Here is a 16,116-nt window from a genome sequence, read left to right as displayed (position 1 = left end):
ACTGAACAAAGTATGAAAAGAACAGGAAGCGCGTTCTAAGCGAACCTAGTAGTAGTACAGAGGTGTGGTTGGGCATTAAACCCATTGAATCTGGCCCCGTGATGTCCTAACGTTTTATTCCAGGTTCGCTGGAGTTTTATCTCCTTTGTGTTTGTAGATAGAGTGAAAATGTATCTAATAAATAATACTAGGATTGGTCTTCTTTATAGATGGTAGATGGGAAGCATCAGGAAGTCTTTCTGTCAGGGTCACAGAGATCTGGAACCTGGCCTGTCCTTCTGGGCCTTAGTTCTTTCCAGCCTTAAGGCTGCAAACCCAGAGTTAGCCAGTCTGTCTGTTAGTCACCCAGTCGTGTCCGACTCTTTGCAAGCCCATGGAATGTAGCCTGCCAGGCTCCTCTATCCACGGGATTCTCCAGGCAAGAATACTAGAGTGAGTTGCCATTTCCTCCTCCAGGGGATCTTCCCAACCCAGGGATTGAACTCAGGCTCCTGAATTGCAGGCAGATTCTTTATCATCTGAGCCACTAGGGAAGCCCAAAGCACTAAGGAGCACTAAGGAATTCTGCTTACACTTTAATGGAAATTGGACTGGAGGAAAAGATGTTTAAGTACAGCATAAACGATCAGAATGTGGAGATCATGTTCTTTAGGAAAAAATGTGATGTGCCAGACTTCTTTTTCAAATAACCAACTCTGAGTCTTAAACTAATTCTACCGTAAAGCCATATTTACTCAGCTATGTAATACAATGGTGTCAGAAAAGAGACCAACTTGGATTTTTTTTTTCTGGCCTGAGTGACATGTAGGATCTTAATCCTCTGATCAGGAATCAAACCTGTGCCTCCTGCATTGGGAGTGCAGAGCCTTAACCACTAGACCGCCAGGGAAGTCCCCAACTTGGAGTTTAAAAGAATGTTTCTGATTGTGGGGTCAGTGGATGATGTGTGTCAGAGTCACCTGGGGAGCCTGTGAAAACCACCGTTGGGGGTCCCTGTCCTCAGGCGATCCAGCTCTGCACTGAGGTGGTGGGGGCTGCCCCGAGGCCCTGCCAAGCCTGGTGTCCACCAGTGAGCCCTGGGAAAATAGAGCGGATGAAGGTGATGATCCAGAGCACTGCTGTCTGTGGCCGCTCCCTTCCCTCCCTGCCCCACTGTCATCAGAGGGAACCCTCTAGGAACTGTTCCATTGCCCCCTGCTACTTACTGCCCACGCAGACCATGGGTTCCAGGCTGGCTCCATCTGGGCTTACTAAACTTACCAGCATCATTCACTTCATGGGGAAAATATTAGGGCTCACCTCATAAAATCACTATCTAAAGTCCTTAGAACATTGACTGCATTTCATAAGCATTAAATAAATGATAGTTTCTGTTATATGCATACTTTTAAAAAAGCTGATTCTTTTTAAAACATCTATTCCACCTAGTGAGTGAATGATACAATTTTAATTAGTTATTTGCCTAAAAAATTGAATTATCCGCTCCTTCCTTTTTTGTACCCACCGTACTTTGAATATACAACTAGAACATCTAGGATACTTCACGTGTACTTATTTACATAGTCAACTCTTCATAACCCAAGGGTATGAACCAGGTTTTATTCACATAGCACAGTGCATAGAACAGAGCACAGTAGCTGCCCAATGGCAGGGAGAGTCCAGTGTTTGATTCTACTAGTTATTCTAACAAACTGGAAGCTCTGTGAGGTGAAGGATGGATCTGGCTGGAGTATCTTCATTATGCACAGGACTGACACCAGTCAAGTGCATATAATTTCAAAGGTAAAATTTTTAAATCATATGTTGGATGAGTGAATTTGAGCTGATATTCAAAGGACAAATACGTAATGAGCACTGACCAGGTACAAGATCCTTAAACCTTATTATATGTAGGGCCAAAGATGACTTTTGTACAGATTCTGATCTCAAAGAGCTTACAGCTGGGAAAGGAAAGTAAGTATATGAAAACCCTTACTTTTTTCTTGTCCCTTAATGGAAATACTGAGAAAGTGGGAGGGGAATTCAGGGAATATGATTGTGGGAGTTGATTATGTATATAAAATCAAGGCCAAGTGGGCTGGGGAGGTGACTAACCAGCAACCACTGAAAAGTCCTAAGCATGTTGCTTAGTAATGTGATGTTCCCTTGTTCCGAGAGCGGAGCTGACACTGTGGCGTCTGTCCTAGGTCCTGTCCTTTCTCTTCATTGGTCTGATGTCCATGATGATTCCCCTGTGCAGCGTCTTTGGGGCCCTCATTGCTGTATGCCTCGTCATGGGTCTCTTCGATGGATGCTTCATTTCCATTATGGCCCCCATTGCCTTTGAGTTGGTTGGTGCCCAGGATGTCTCCCAAGCAATTGGATTTCTGCTCGGATTCATGTCTATACCCATGACTGTGGGCCCACCCATCGCAGGTAAATAATATTGTCCTAGCATTGTCTACTGTAGATCCTGAGTCTCACATGTTAAATATATTATGAATTATTGGTTTCTGGTGTCTTGCTGTTGTCTTATCTTATCTATAACGTTTTTACCAGGACCAGCAGATGGCATGTTGGAAAAATTTGCCGATGAGTCCTCTTACTCTCATTGATATCTTAAACACCCGCTGAATGTATAGCAGTTAGCTTCTGGACTTGAGGACTTCAGAGTTCCTATGTTAGTAAGTGTTTTGGAGGAATAGGAAATGTGATTTCTTTCTATCAAGAGGTGAAGATTCTGAAAGATTTCTAAATATGTATGAACTGTGTAAGAGATCACAGTCCTCCCTGAGAAATAGTTAAATGAAAAGTAACACTTAACAGGAAAACCCAAATGTCCATCAGTAGATGAACGGGTAAACAAAATGTGCTATACCCATACAGTGGAGTTCTTCAGCCATAGAAAGGAATGAAGTATCATACTGGTGCACGCTACCAGGTAGATGAACCTCAAACATTATGCTAAGTGTGAAAGAAGCCAAATACAGAAGGTCACATATTATTCCATTTATGTGAAATAGCCATAATAAATTCAGAGACAGAACAGATGTGAGGGGATGGAGGGAAGGGGGATTAGGGAGTAACTGCATATTGGGTGTGGACTTTTCTTCTGGTGTGATGAAAATATTTTGGAACTAGAGAGAGAGTGGTGGTTGTACAACATTGTAAACATACCAGATGCCACTAAAATGGTTAATTTTATGTTATGTGAATTTTACCTTTAGAAATCTTCTGAATGAATAGTATAAAGCTGTCTCATGTTCAGTATAAACTGGGTACTACTGTAAATTATAGGATTTGATATAAATATTATGAAATTTAAATGTAGGTACTGGCGTCTGTCTTGTATGTGAGTGGCTCAGTGAAAGTTCAGTTCAGCTCATTCTCATATTCAGAACCACACATATCAGCAAATTTGCCACTTGGGAACCTAGTCATGAATCAAGCAAGCAGAACCACTACTGAGCAGACCAAGTAAAATATAAATTCTAAAAATCACAGTCTCCTTGTAGGAGAACCCTCCAGTCCTTCCCCTCTCCCCCAGGTAATAACCTGTTTTTACATCTTACATGCTTTGTTACAGTTTCCAAGTCCACAGCAAGTTATAGGAAGCACTTTAGTAGAAGTGGTGTTTCTATTTGCCACTGGAAGTGACTATAACAGGTTAAGAATGAAGGGGGAAACAGGAAATTCCCAAAGTGGGCAGAAAAACACCAGGAGGTTCTAGGGATTACAGTATTACAGCCAAACATAATCTGTGTTCATAAAGATGCAAGGTTCAGTTACATATGGAATATTCTGAATCAGATAGGAAAAACATATATTTAGATATACTGTATGTTTTAGGTTTCTATTTGGAATGACTGTACACTTTTTTTTTTTTCAATGTGTTGGTATTTAACAGCTGAACAAATCCTCAGCTGTTTGTTTAGCAGAGTCAGATACTCAGTGTGATGTGTTCCTGGAACATTTCTGGTAACAGGTTGTACAGTAAAAGTCTGAAACACTAAGATAACTTTTAAAGTCTGGATTTTGTTAGAGAAATAGAAATAAAGAGAACTCTGACAGTTTTCAGAAGCACAGCCCTAGGATCTAATTAGAATACCACGCCTATATTCTTACATTTTCCCCTCAGGTGCTGACAAACCTTAGTATCTTTCCAAAATGTATTTAACAATGTAACTTTTTCATCCCCTTATAAGTTTTCATGATATTGGATTATCATTTTAAGTAGTTTCATGTTATTTCATAAACAGGCCCAAGAAAGGTCTGAAAATGTAAACATTTTGAAGCCTGTGTGTATGACAGAGGTTTCAGCTTGGTGGACCGTCCACTTTCAGCCAAAACAGGACCTTAACACCATGTGTCAGAATACCCAAATGGCCTCTGAAGGATTTTGAGAAAGCCAAAGCTCGACTGCAAGTGTTCTGTCCATGTAATATCTTGGTAGGAAAACTCAGAAGCCTGTCACAGATTTGCAACAAGATTAAAGAAGTGACATCTTTTCTTTCCTCCTATCAGAAAAGGTTTATCTTTCAAACCCATTTCCTTAAAAGTGTCTGCTATCTGAGGTGTCTGCACTAGCCTGCCGGGATGAAGATACTAGGTTGGCAGTAGGCCACTAGGGTGACTAATCTGAGCCCTCAACAGTCATACTTGTTCTCTCTTGGTGACAATTTTTTCCCTTCCCAGGGTTATTCCATGACAAGCTGGGCTCCTATGATGTGGCATTCTACCTCGCTGGAATCCCGCCCCTTATTGGAGGTGCTGTCCTTTGTTTTATCCCATGGGTCCACAGTAAGAAGCAAAAGGAGGTCACTAAAGCCACTGGAGGAGAAAAGGTGGAGAAAATGCTGGAGAACCAGAACTCTGTGTCAAGCTCAGCTGCAGTCTTTAAGAAGGAATCTGACTCTGTTATTTAATGTCTTATATACCTCCACCAGACTGGACTTGCTTTCAGAAACTGAAGCAAGTTTTCCTTTTATATATGAATTGCAAATATCTTATTTTTTTAATCACATCCTAGGAGTAGCACAATAATTGGGAAGTAGAACCCTCATTACTACGAGAACCATTCGCTGCCACTGAACAGCTAGCTGTCTGATATTTCCGTGAGTCTGAGGGCGGAGACTCAGACTCAGTTTTCATGTACGAGAAAACCTGTCTGAAAGTCAACTATCATGAGAATGTGAGGCTATCTCAGTAAAAAAGCAGCTTTGGAAACTGTGAATGCTATTTAGCTTGTACAAATACTTAAAAATACCTCAAGCTGTACTGAAAGGGTTGTGGTTTGATTAGGACTGGAAATATCATTTGTTGTCTCACATTGGTGTTTTTAGTTTTGGTATCTCTGTTTTAATTTCTCCTGCTACTTGGAAACTTCTTACAAAATTTAAGCCTGGATTCTAGTATCAGATCGACTTAGATTTCAAGCCAATGTAAAAATTGTTTGCCTGCTGTTAAATAAGCTATGAAAGTAAGTTATTCTGACTTGCTCCCGTGTCAAGGGACCTTCTTGGAGCAGGGGCTGACAAGGTATGCAGAATCAATCAATATGTGAGGTGAACAGGATACTGTTCATAAGGGCAAAACAGTTCAGAGATCAGACGTTTCTTCCATTTACATTTTCTCCCTTTGGATTTGCAGTGTGTTTTACTCAAGTTGCCAGAAACACCCCAGATTTCTGAATGTTTAAGTTGTAACAGTAAAATAGAATGACTGAAAGATATTCTAGCATTTTTACCTTAGATTTTTTTCTGACTTCTGAATTTGTTGCACTAGGACCTGATATTTAAACAAGCATATTATCAAGTTGCAGTTTTAGGCATAAATGGGAAAAAAAAGTCTTTGTGAAGAAAATATCTATTTCTGATAGGAAGAATTGCTTAAGTTGGTAAAACTTTCTGGCAAAAATTTGCATTCATATATATTTATCCTAGTGTGTTCCCCTTTAACACTGCCTGTATTTTTCTATTTATATATAAATATAAGAAAGCAATTAAAGTTTTAAAGATTTAAAGTTAAAACCAAAGTCATGACATGACCTATACTCAACTAAAAGAAAGAAACAGGAATGGGTCCCTCATCCTGAAATTATATTTTAGTATGTTTGTTTCTTCTTTAGGTCTTTAAAAGTTAATAATACGCAAACTCATATTTAAACCCCCAATACGCATGTGTATTAGATCCTCCTCAAATGTGGCTCGTTCACCTGGGCAGGTGCCATGATTTTTATAAAACTCCTTCAGGACCCACCTGTTCTTAAATCCTTTGTGCTGAGAGAAATGCAGTCTCCCTACTTTTCTTTTCAGCTTGGATCGTTTGTGAAGGGCAAAGTCCTTCCATTCCTGTCTCAAGCTGAGGATGGAGATGCCGGTAAAACATATGGATTTGCAGTTGTTGTTGGGGGAGGAGGGCACTCAGGAGGAAGAGCGAAGTGAGGCTGATAAGTAAACAACTAGGAAACCCACTAACTTTTTCAGTATCAGCTTTCTCAACCTGCAACCTTGAAGGTTCAGTATAAACACTAAATATGGAATTTATTTATAATAGAGCTTTAAACAATTTTGATCTGAGAGACATTCAGATTCATTCAGCTTACTACGTGATACACACAGCTGCAGCCTACTACTTCCAATACTTCCGTATTTCATATACAAACAGCCAGGGACAATCATCAAACCTGCCACTATAAAATACTTATTTTTTTCTATAGTTTCAGCACAAATTCCTGACTACCCCGTGATTTTACAGAAAGAACAGATCTGAAAAACTTATTCTGTAAAGACCTTCAGAATGTTTTTCCTTTCATTATTTGGCTGATATTAGGGGAAAAAAGTAATTATCTGAAACTCAGACTTGATCTTGTTTATTTTCCATAATAAAAGAGCAACGTGACAAGTAGAATATAACTTAGATCTCAGACTACTGTGTTTGTGTATAATATTACATATATGTAGTTTTCAGTCCAATGGAATGAATCAAACAGGATCTATAACACTGAGAAGGCTCCACTAAAACAGACTCTTACGGACAGTGCTGTGCTGTAGTGATATAAAGTTAAAAGTATAGAAGATAAGATGCTGAATTACATAAAATGCATATTTAGTAATATGTTGTTTGGTACAAAAAGCTCTAAAAGTCTAAAATATACAACCTAAGAAAAAATACCAGTATTCACAAAGATTTGTTTTAGACCAAGGAATGTTACTTTAATCTTTCAAACTAAGGCCTAATTTCTAAAGACTGTTACTTAATTGCAGTAAAGTGACCTGATGGACATACATTTTGTTGTTGTTGTTGTTTAATCCAAGACACTTTTTTTTTAAAGAATAGATAAAATCTTTAAAGAACTCAGCAAATTCTCACATTTAAAAGGTTCTGGCATTTGAGGCCAGCAATATAAAAGAAGGGGAGCAATCATTCCTCTTCACACGCAGTCTGGATGGGATGTTACTGTAACAGGATGCCCAAGGATCTTCCAGAAACATTCTGGTTAAGGTTTACTGCAGTGGCTGTGGCTGGGATGCATCCATTTCAGTAATAATAAGCCACCCAGATTACTGATACTATTTTCAAAATTTATCTCTTTGATCACAGTTGCAATGCTTAGTCTATAGCCCTACCACAGGACCTGTAATTTCTCCTGAAAACTGCACAGTGCTTGCACTGAGCTTCCAGTTCTATTCATAAATAGAAATAAGACTTCATTTGCATTTCATGATCATACATTATCTGTTTATAAATGTTTGCAGATGATCCCATGGACTCTGCCCAAGTATGGGGGGGAAAAAAAATTAATGCCATTAGCTTCAACTTTCCACACTTTTAAAGTAAATGTACACTTGGTTGTAAAGTAAACATATGTTTACTTCTGGTAATTATACTCCTTTAACTGCACTTAACATTTAAATATGTGCCACTGTTATTTGTAAGCTGTCCCATGTTCAGATAACTTGATGATAAATCAAATAAGGCTGAACAGAAAATGTGCTGTGAGATCAGAGGCAGGCCCCTATAGCATGGGTGGCCCTGAAGACTTCCTGGTGGCAAACTTTCACATCCTTTCATACCTCTTTTTGTATTATCTTTATCATTCTTTTCCCTTTTCTTCCCTACATCCTTCAAAAACCTGCTGAAGAGTCAATGAATATCCTTGCTTAGTTCCACTGGTTGCTTAGTTGCAGTACTTACTAGTCCTGGTGATTTCAGAGGATGGAACCCCATCCAATTTTGTGTAACCTAGAGAATGGCTTGCTCTCAGCTTTCAACTTAGAGTACTAATGGTACACTGGGAAAAAAATTATAATGGGGGGGGGTAATAAGTTTCATGTAATTGTCAACTTTTGTGTTAACATATAAAACTTTAAATATTTAAGGTAAATGCTTTGAGAGGAAAGTGTGTCAAGTTCTTAACATATTTTCAGAGCATACTTTTTTTACTTTAATTTTCATATTCCATTAAAGTTTTGCTAAATTGTAGTCCTGAGAACACACCCTGGAGGATGCCTGGGAATCTAGCAGGCCTCTGGGATGCAGTCTCCCATGAATCTGCTTTAGGCCTGGGTTACAATTTATGGTGAATGGCATTAAGAGGAAGTTCCCAGCGTCTAGAGATATGGGTGGAAAGTATGAGCAAATTAGCTCCAAAATTTAAAAATATGTGAATAATTTAAATATTTAAAACTATTCACAAGTTTTCGAACTGAAAACTTCATTGTTGCTGCAGGGAGGGAGCAAATAATAAGGCAGACAACAGCAACACACAGCTTCCAGGCTCACTGAGTGTATGATAGTCACAGCCATGTTTTATCACTTTACTTGTTGACAGAGACTCATGCTTTGTTTTAAAAATACACTGCAAGTGATAGGTTACAATTTTCAAGAATAAAGGGCCAAACCCCCATAGCTAAATGTGAAGCCTGCATACAACACAGACTCATTATTACCAAACTACCATAAATAGGGATTTATGATCCCTAAGCAGATGACTGCTTAGGACCCATGAAACAATTCATTGCCACATCTTTGAATCACTCAAACCTTGATATTTGGGATATAGTAGGCTACTTTAGCTTTAAAAATTAATATTTTTTAAAAGTAAACATTAATTACCTTGGCCTCTATACATTCAAGGAAATTTCCCATGGTACTTTTTTTTTTTTTTGACAGATATAAAACAGGAGGCTACCTCATTTATGAAACAAGGTTTCTGTTTTTTATTAGTATGCTGGAAAGACCGTGAGAATGAAATGAAACCTTTTCAAGTGCTTGATCATGACACTCAGCTTGGTCATAGCAGTCCACCTACCTCAGCTTTCGGGGTCTACCTAAAAACCCAGCGTAATTAATTCCTGCATAATCAGTGAGTGAATGGTGATTCTGGAGACCAAAAGGCAAGGGACTGTAGGCTGTTAAAGGGGGTCGAAATACCAGTAAAACAAAATGTGTTTTGTTCTGATAGATAGTATTTAAAAGGAAAAAAAATGGAATATTAACTAATATGGCCTGTGGATAATCTGAAAAAGGAAAAAAAGAGACAAACCTTATAACCTATATACAATAATGAACAGTTACTAAAATGCATCATGAGTGGCTTGTACAAATTACACCAGCAGCTTGACGATGAGGTCTTGTTTTCATGTTTTCTTTGGCAGGAAGATGGATGATCACTGACAATAGATTGTATGCTTGTGCCTTAGCCTTACAGCTTCCATGTTAAACTCCTGTAAGAAGCACTCCTTTCCAAGTGGATCAGGGACTGTGGCAATGAGTTTTCGTCTTACTGGAGTTTTTGAAAATGCTACCACTGAGTGTGGCGATAGTGCAGGGGTTAATCCACAAGTTCCCAATCTAATGAAAAAGGTTTCTTGCCTTTCAATGTGGTGGCCTATAAGAAGAGTATTTTGGAGTTCAGTGTCACTAAGCATGCATGTGATATCACTATCTACACAAAACAACATTTAGAAATCAATATCAGATAATATTTTCAGTATCTGTTGGTTATTAAGAGTGAATCTGTTAAATATGTGTGTAAACACATAAACCTTTTCTACTGTTATCTTCACCAAATGTAATCTTCTATAGTAGGTTCTACAACGCAAGACAGTGACAGGTCAACATATCTGTCATAATTTAGCGTATACTGGAATATTATGTCAGGGACCCAGGGTTTGTTATCAAGTGCTGTATTTTCACCCCAGCCTATGAACTGACTGTATTTGGTGCCTTTTTTTTCCTACCAGAGAAAGATTAGATCAGGATTGGTGCTAAATTTCATGTTCTTTGCAAAATTATTTTTTTCTTTTTAAATATATATAATTCAATAGGAAATATATATGTCTGGCAGTATTATGCATGTTACATTCTGTATATATATCTGAGGGAAAACCCCTCCTATAAAGGAATTATTGAGTTCAAATCTACTAAAAGATATGTAATTTTTGTTAATACAGAAGGTGTTAGGGTACAAAACTCAAAAAAATGATCACCAAATGAAAACTTAATGATGAACACAGCCCCCAAAGGCAATGACTAAAGAAAAAGTCCCTGGTCAATGTTGCTAGCATGAAGTTAGCTATTCAAAGTATTCTGTAACTCTTATGTGAAAAAATGTCATATTTTATTATATATATAGTTATATATATATGTGTGTGTGTGTGTGTGTGTGTGTATGTATTATATACACACACATACACAAAATAGCTTTCTGTTGGGCTTAAGGAGATAATTTAAGCTATTTTTCGGGCTAAGATTAGAGTTTTGGGAGCCATCAATCTTAAAACCTGGACAATGAGTTACTTAAAAAAAACAAAACCAAACCTGACATAAAGTATCATTGTCCATCTTTCAGATTTAACATAAAGAAATTAGATTAGAGACAGTTGTGTCTGGGCCAGAGTTGGCAAATCTCAGACCTATGATTGGCTCTGAGCATCATGGTTGTGGTTGACTGTGTGACACGCACCGAAAACTCTACCCCAGTTTCCGTGCAGGTCTCTGGGTCCCTAACGTACCTGGGAGTAGGATTCAGAGGAAGTGGGGACCACAGATTTGTATTTACCCTTGTTGTCTTTATAGATGTTGCCTTAACTCTATTTTTGTGAAGATATTAAAAATATAAGTTAGAAAAATACTATGGTATTTCTAACTAGGAAAACCAAACCTTTAGAATCTACTAGAATATACTGGATTCACTGTTAACTAATGATAATTCCATTCTACTGTTAACATGATTTGTATGTAAGAGAATGGGGGCCTGTTAATCAGAAGTTCCAGAGGGAGGAGATTGGGACTGACCCATACGTACTACACTATATAACACAGCTAACTAGTTAGGATCTACTGTGTAGCACAGGGGACTCGACTCAGTACTGTAACGACCTGTATGGGAAAAGTCTAAAAAAGAGTGTATTCATGTATAACTGATTCACTGTGCTGTAGAGTAGAAACCAACACAGCATTGTAAACCAACTATACTCAAAAGGTTACAGTGGAGTGAGATGAAATATCCCCTTAGTAATAACGTCTCATGTAATTGTTATAATATTGTGGTTTGAGGACTGTAACATTATTAAGGCATTGCCCAATGTTTGATAAATTTGCATTTTGTCATTCTGTTCTCCTACACGTTTATTTTAGCTTGAAAGTTACAGCTAGGACAGACTGAACCCTGCAGTATTAGTGAGAGAGAGCTTGGATATTTTAAGTATCTCCTAATAGACACTTTTTGTGTCAACTTGTTTTACTGTTTAACTGAAAACTAATTTTTAAATTATTTTGCATATTTTCAAAGTTAGGAAAAATATGTTTGACCTTAGACATCAAAACCAAATTATTCTGAGTGCATGCTGCAGAGTGACTCTGCTCTATCTATCTACACAGGATGCCATTTTTGGCACAGTAGTTATTTAAATATAGGTCACTTATGTGAAATGATTATGCTGGGTTTGATCAGTGTGCAGTATTTTAGTACTTGCCTTTTAAAGAATTTTATGTTTCTTTTTAAAGAGTATAATTTATAATTGATTTTTTATAATGTTCAATTTAATATAGATAACCAAAATCTTTTTAATGAAAAAAAAGCTTTGTAATCATTTGGAGGATAAGATCATTTTACTGTGAAACAATGTAATATTCTCAGTTAATAAAAATTTTTTAGCAAATTTCTATAAGGCTTTGTGATTGTATTTATCAAATTCCCTGGGGAGGTTGGGGGTGGAGAAAAAAATGACTAAAGGGAAGGAAACAGTGTGTACTGAATAAAAGAAATAAGCTGTATGCTTTTAAAGCTTCATATATGTATTGCAAGTGTTTTTGGGTATTGTTATTTCTCTGGGGGAGGTAGACTTAAACCACAAGCACTGGATAGTCCAAAAACTATTTCTATTTGACATTCTTTTATTTATTTTTTTACAGTTGACTTAAATTATTGCTTCTTTTACTTACACTGAATAAACTTATTAAATTCAGCTGGTACTAAGTGATCTATTTCTCACTGACAATTTCAGGGGGTGATCAAGACCAGGCTGGAGTTTTGTTTTTTTTTTAATTTCCTACTATTATGGATTACCCACTTGGAGAAAAACTGATTGCAGTCAGAGGATGTTTATTATTTGATAAGACCTAACGACAAAGCAAGTCACTATTGATGTTTAATGGTGCTAAATATATTTTATACATCAATGTGAAATTTGCAGTATGTCATTGAATCTATTAATTATTTATATGCCTGCAAATAAGTACCAGATGTGCAGGCGATCCTAAGCAGGGTAAACGTCACCCTCTTGAGAAAATAATTTTTATAGGAAAAAAACAGAATTCTAATGTATATAGAAAACAAATTTTCTAGAGGTATATATAACTCAAAGAATTATCATAGTATCATACTTCTAGGGTTTAAAATTCTCTTGTTGTTTAGTTGCTAAGTCATGTCCAACTCTTTTGTGACCCCCGTGGACTGCAGCCTGCCAGCTCCTTTCCCCATGGGATAGTCTCCTACAAATGAACCTAAACTCAAAAGTTCTTTTTTAAAACCCTCAAGAGTCACCAGTGTTTTCTTGACACTTACAGAAGCAGGAAACTCACTGCCCTGGAGGACGGTCTACATATAAGAGGGCCCTCTTGCCTCCCTGCTCACCGTCCAGCCCCACCGCCTGTCCTTGTCTCAGTCACCTGCAGCGTCCCTGGTCACTCCTCCACACCCATCGCGCGAGCACGTGGCTGTTGGTTCAATGTCCAACATTCATATGGAGCAACTTTATTTCACTCAGACTTAACAGGGACACTTGGAACATTGTCTTCTCGGGAAGTTGCTTCATCTTTGGAACCTTCAGTACCAATATCCTGGTCTCTCATCACAGCTGATCACGTCATTCCCGCTTGCTAACTTCCCTCCGGCCTGCTCCTAAACTTTGAGTTCTTCTTCCCATTAACTCCTCCCCTCCCAAGCCCCATCCTCTCTTGACCAATCAGATCTCTTCAGTCTTATACTTCATTTTTCTAACCCTTAACCCTGGGTCTGGCAAAGCTCCAATAAGCTCCCTGAATATTCAGTTCATTAGCTGCCCTGTCTCTCTCCCAACCCCAAATTAAACACTTCCAGATTCCTTCCTCAAACTATCTCTTCCCTCTTTTCTATCATCAGTTTTTCCCCTCTACAGGATTATTTCCATGGGCATATGCATATATATGCTATTCTTTCTTGCATTTTGGTGGTGGTGGGGGAGTTGTGGAGCAGGAAAGACTTCTTTTAAATTCACATGCCCCTTGCAGCTATTGCCTCATTTCTTTCCATTTACAATAGAAAAAAAACAAAACCAAAAAATTCTTGAAATAATTCCCTCTCTCTCCAATTTTATCTCTATTTTCTTTTGAATCTGCTCCATCAGGATTTTGCCCCTACCATTCCACTGAAACTGCCCTTCTCAAAGTTACCACTGACATCCACACCCCAAAATCAAATAGTCGTTTTTCAGCCCTGATTTTATTTGAATGATCAGCAGCATGTGTTACAGGGAATCAGTTCCTGATCTCTGAATCAGCATTCCAGTATAACACACCTACCTGGTTTGTCTCTCATTTCTAGCTACTCCTCAGGTGGGTTTGCTGGGCCCTGCTCATCTAATCTCTAATGCTGGGAATCCATCACGGTTTAGTTTCTGAACCTTGTCTCTACTCTATTCTCCGCTCACTCCCTGGGTGGTCTCATCCTTTCTCATGACTTGAATTACTATCTAAATGCAGATGGAGCACATACCTCTCTCTTAGACTACAGACCCTTATACAACTGCCAACCTAACACCTCTAGAAGGATGACTACAAAGAACCTCCCAACTTAACGCATCCAAAACTGAGCTCCTGATATGCTTGCTCTCCTGTACTTGCATCTTTTGCAGCTCTTTTCATTCCCGTTAATGACAACTTCATTTTGCTAGTTGTTCAGAGAAAAAACTTTGGAGTTATCCTTAACTCCTTGTTTCTCACCCACTTCCAGCCTACTATCAAACCCTACTGGTTCTACTTCCAAACTATATCCAGAATTTTTCCCCCCGCTTCTCACTATCCCCACCTACTGAAAAAAGAAAAAAAAAAAAATGCCTGGCATAGAGTAAGTACTCAGCAATTGTTGAATAAATGAATGGTTTCCAAACATGTTAGCATTAGCATATCGACTTCCTCTGCCTAGGAATATTTCATTAGAGGACTCAGCCAGTGCAGCTGGAGTGAGGCAACACCACGATCAGGACTGGGGAGAGGCTGGCTGGCCCCAAATAGAGGAGAAGGCCCACAGAGTTGGGAGCTTTGATTCTCTATGTGGGGCTTTTGGAGAAGGAAAAGGCAACCTCACTCCAGTATTCTTGCCTGGGAAATCCTGTGGACAGAGGAGCTGGTCCATGGGGTCGCAAAAGAGTCAGACATAAGTGATTAAACAATAACAACGGGGCTTGAGCAGGTAAGTAAATAGATGGCAAATAAAAAGAACCAGGTTTCCACCACAGGAAAAGGGAGGTACATATCTGGAGAGGTGGAAGGTGGACTAGGACTGGCAAGTTCTAGTGTATGTACATAACACATATACGTAGGTGTGTGTAGATGTTGTGTTCATAGGTATGCTTCCCACCTCCACCCACTGAGGAGGGACAGTGACATCCCAGAAGCAATGACTGTGTCCCCATATTCAACCTTGTAACAGCAGAGACTCAGATGATAGATATTTGAATAAAGATAGGCCCCTGTATATATTTTAAATCTAAATTATAATGCTAGCATGATGGAGTCAAAGATGACACTCATGGAAAGCCTTCTAATTTTATAGAAGGAGAAAAGCTTGTCTTCAGACATTAAACAAGGATAAAAACCACGGACAATGCCCTGATCCACAGATAATTGCCTTTATCATTACAGAATGTGTCCCTTAAGACTCTATCTGTAAAAATATTTTGTGAAAGTGAGGAAATATACATACTATTTTCCAACATACTTTCCTAACTTCCTGACTTTTTATTGATATTGTCAGGTGAAAAAAAAAAAAACAACAAAATCAAACTGGCTTAAGCCAAAGGGTAAAAAATTCAGGTGCCGTCTGAAATCAGACAGCTAGGATCTAGGGTCAAATGATGTCATGGGAGCTATATCCTTGCCATCTCTCGACTACTTATTTTTCTGTAGACTTAATTCAGGTAAAAACTTAATTCTTCCCAATGACTCTAAGCTATCCTTTTCATCAACTCCAGCAGAGAAAAAAAAGGGCTTCTCTTACCCAATATTTTGGACAAATTCCTGGGACTGAAACATACTGGTCCAACACAGGTCAGGAGCCCAGCTCTAAACCCATCACTGAGGCTGGAAGATAGAATATGCTGATTCAACCAGGCCTCAGCCTCAGGCTACCTGAAGCTGGCTAGTGCTCAACCCACTTCATGGAACAAGAGGGGAAGTAGGCTCCCTTCTAGGAACACTGGGGTTCTGTTGTCTGAAAAAGGGATGAATGGATTCTGGGAAGGCATGACAACAGAAGTTTACCACATATATCAATTAACAAAATTCTACATCTTTTTTTTGATAGATGCACAATTATCTCATGAGACAGATGAACAGTTAATTTGATGTAACTCTATTATTGGCTACCTAGAG

General features: G+C 38.5%; 1 protein-coding gene across 1 annotated transcript in view; it reads left to right on the top strand.

Annotated features, from left to right (window-relative positions):
* The window catches only part of SLC16A10 (solute carrier family 16 member 10), a 115,980-nt gene extending 103,902 nt beyond the window's left edge, over positions 1-12,078 (top strand). Inside the window, exons 5-6 of the mRNA XM_061131469.1 lie at positions 2,187-2,415; positions 4,675-12,078. Of these exons, the coding sequence (XP_060987452.1) occupies positions 2,187-2,415; positions 4,675-4,904 (459 nt within the window). The 3' untranslated portion in view covers positions 4,905-12,078. The remainder of the gene's footprint in view (positions 1-2,186; positions 2,416-4,674) is intronic.
* Positions 12,079-16,116: the final 4,038 nt, after the last annotated feature.

This window comes from Dama dama, chromosome 28 (genome assembly GCF_033118175.1).
Source record: "Dama dama isolate Ldn47 chromosome 28, ASM3311817v1, whole genome shotgun sequence".
Classification (NCBI taxonomy): Eukaryota; Metazoa; Chordata; class Mammalia; order Artiodactyla; family Cervidae; genus Dama; species Dama dama.
The sequence above is the reverse complement of the archived record's forward strand: the minus strand, read 5'-3'. Positions and strand labels throughout refer to the sequence as shown.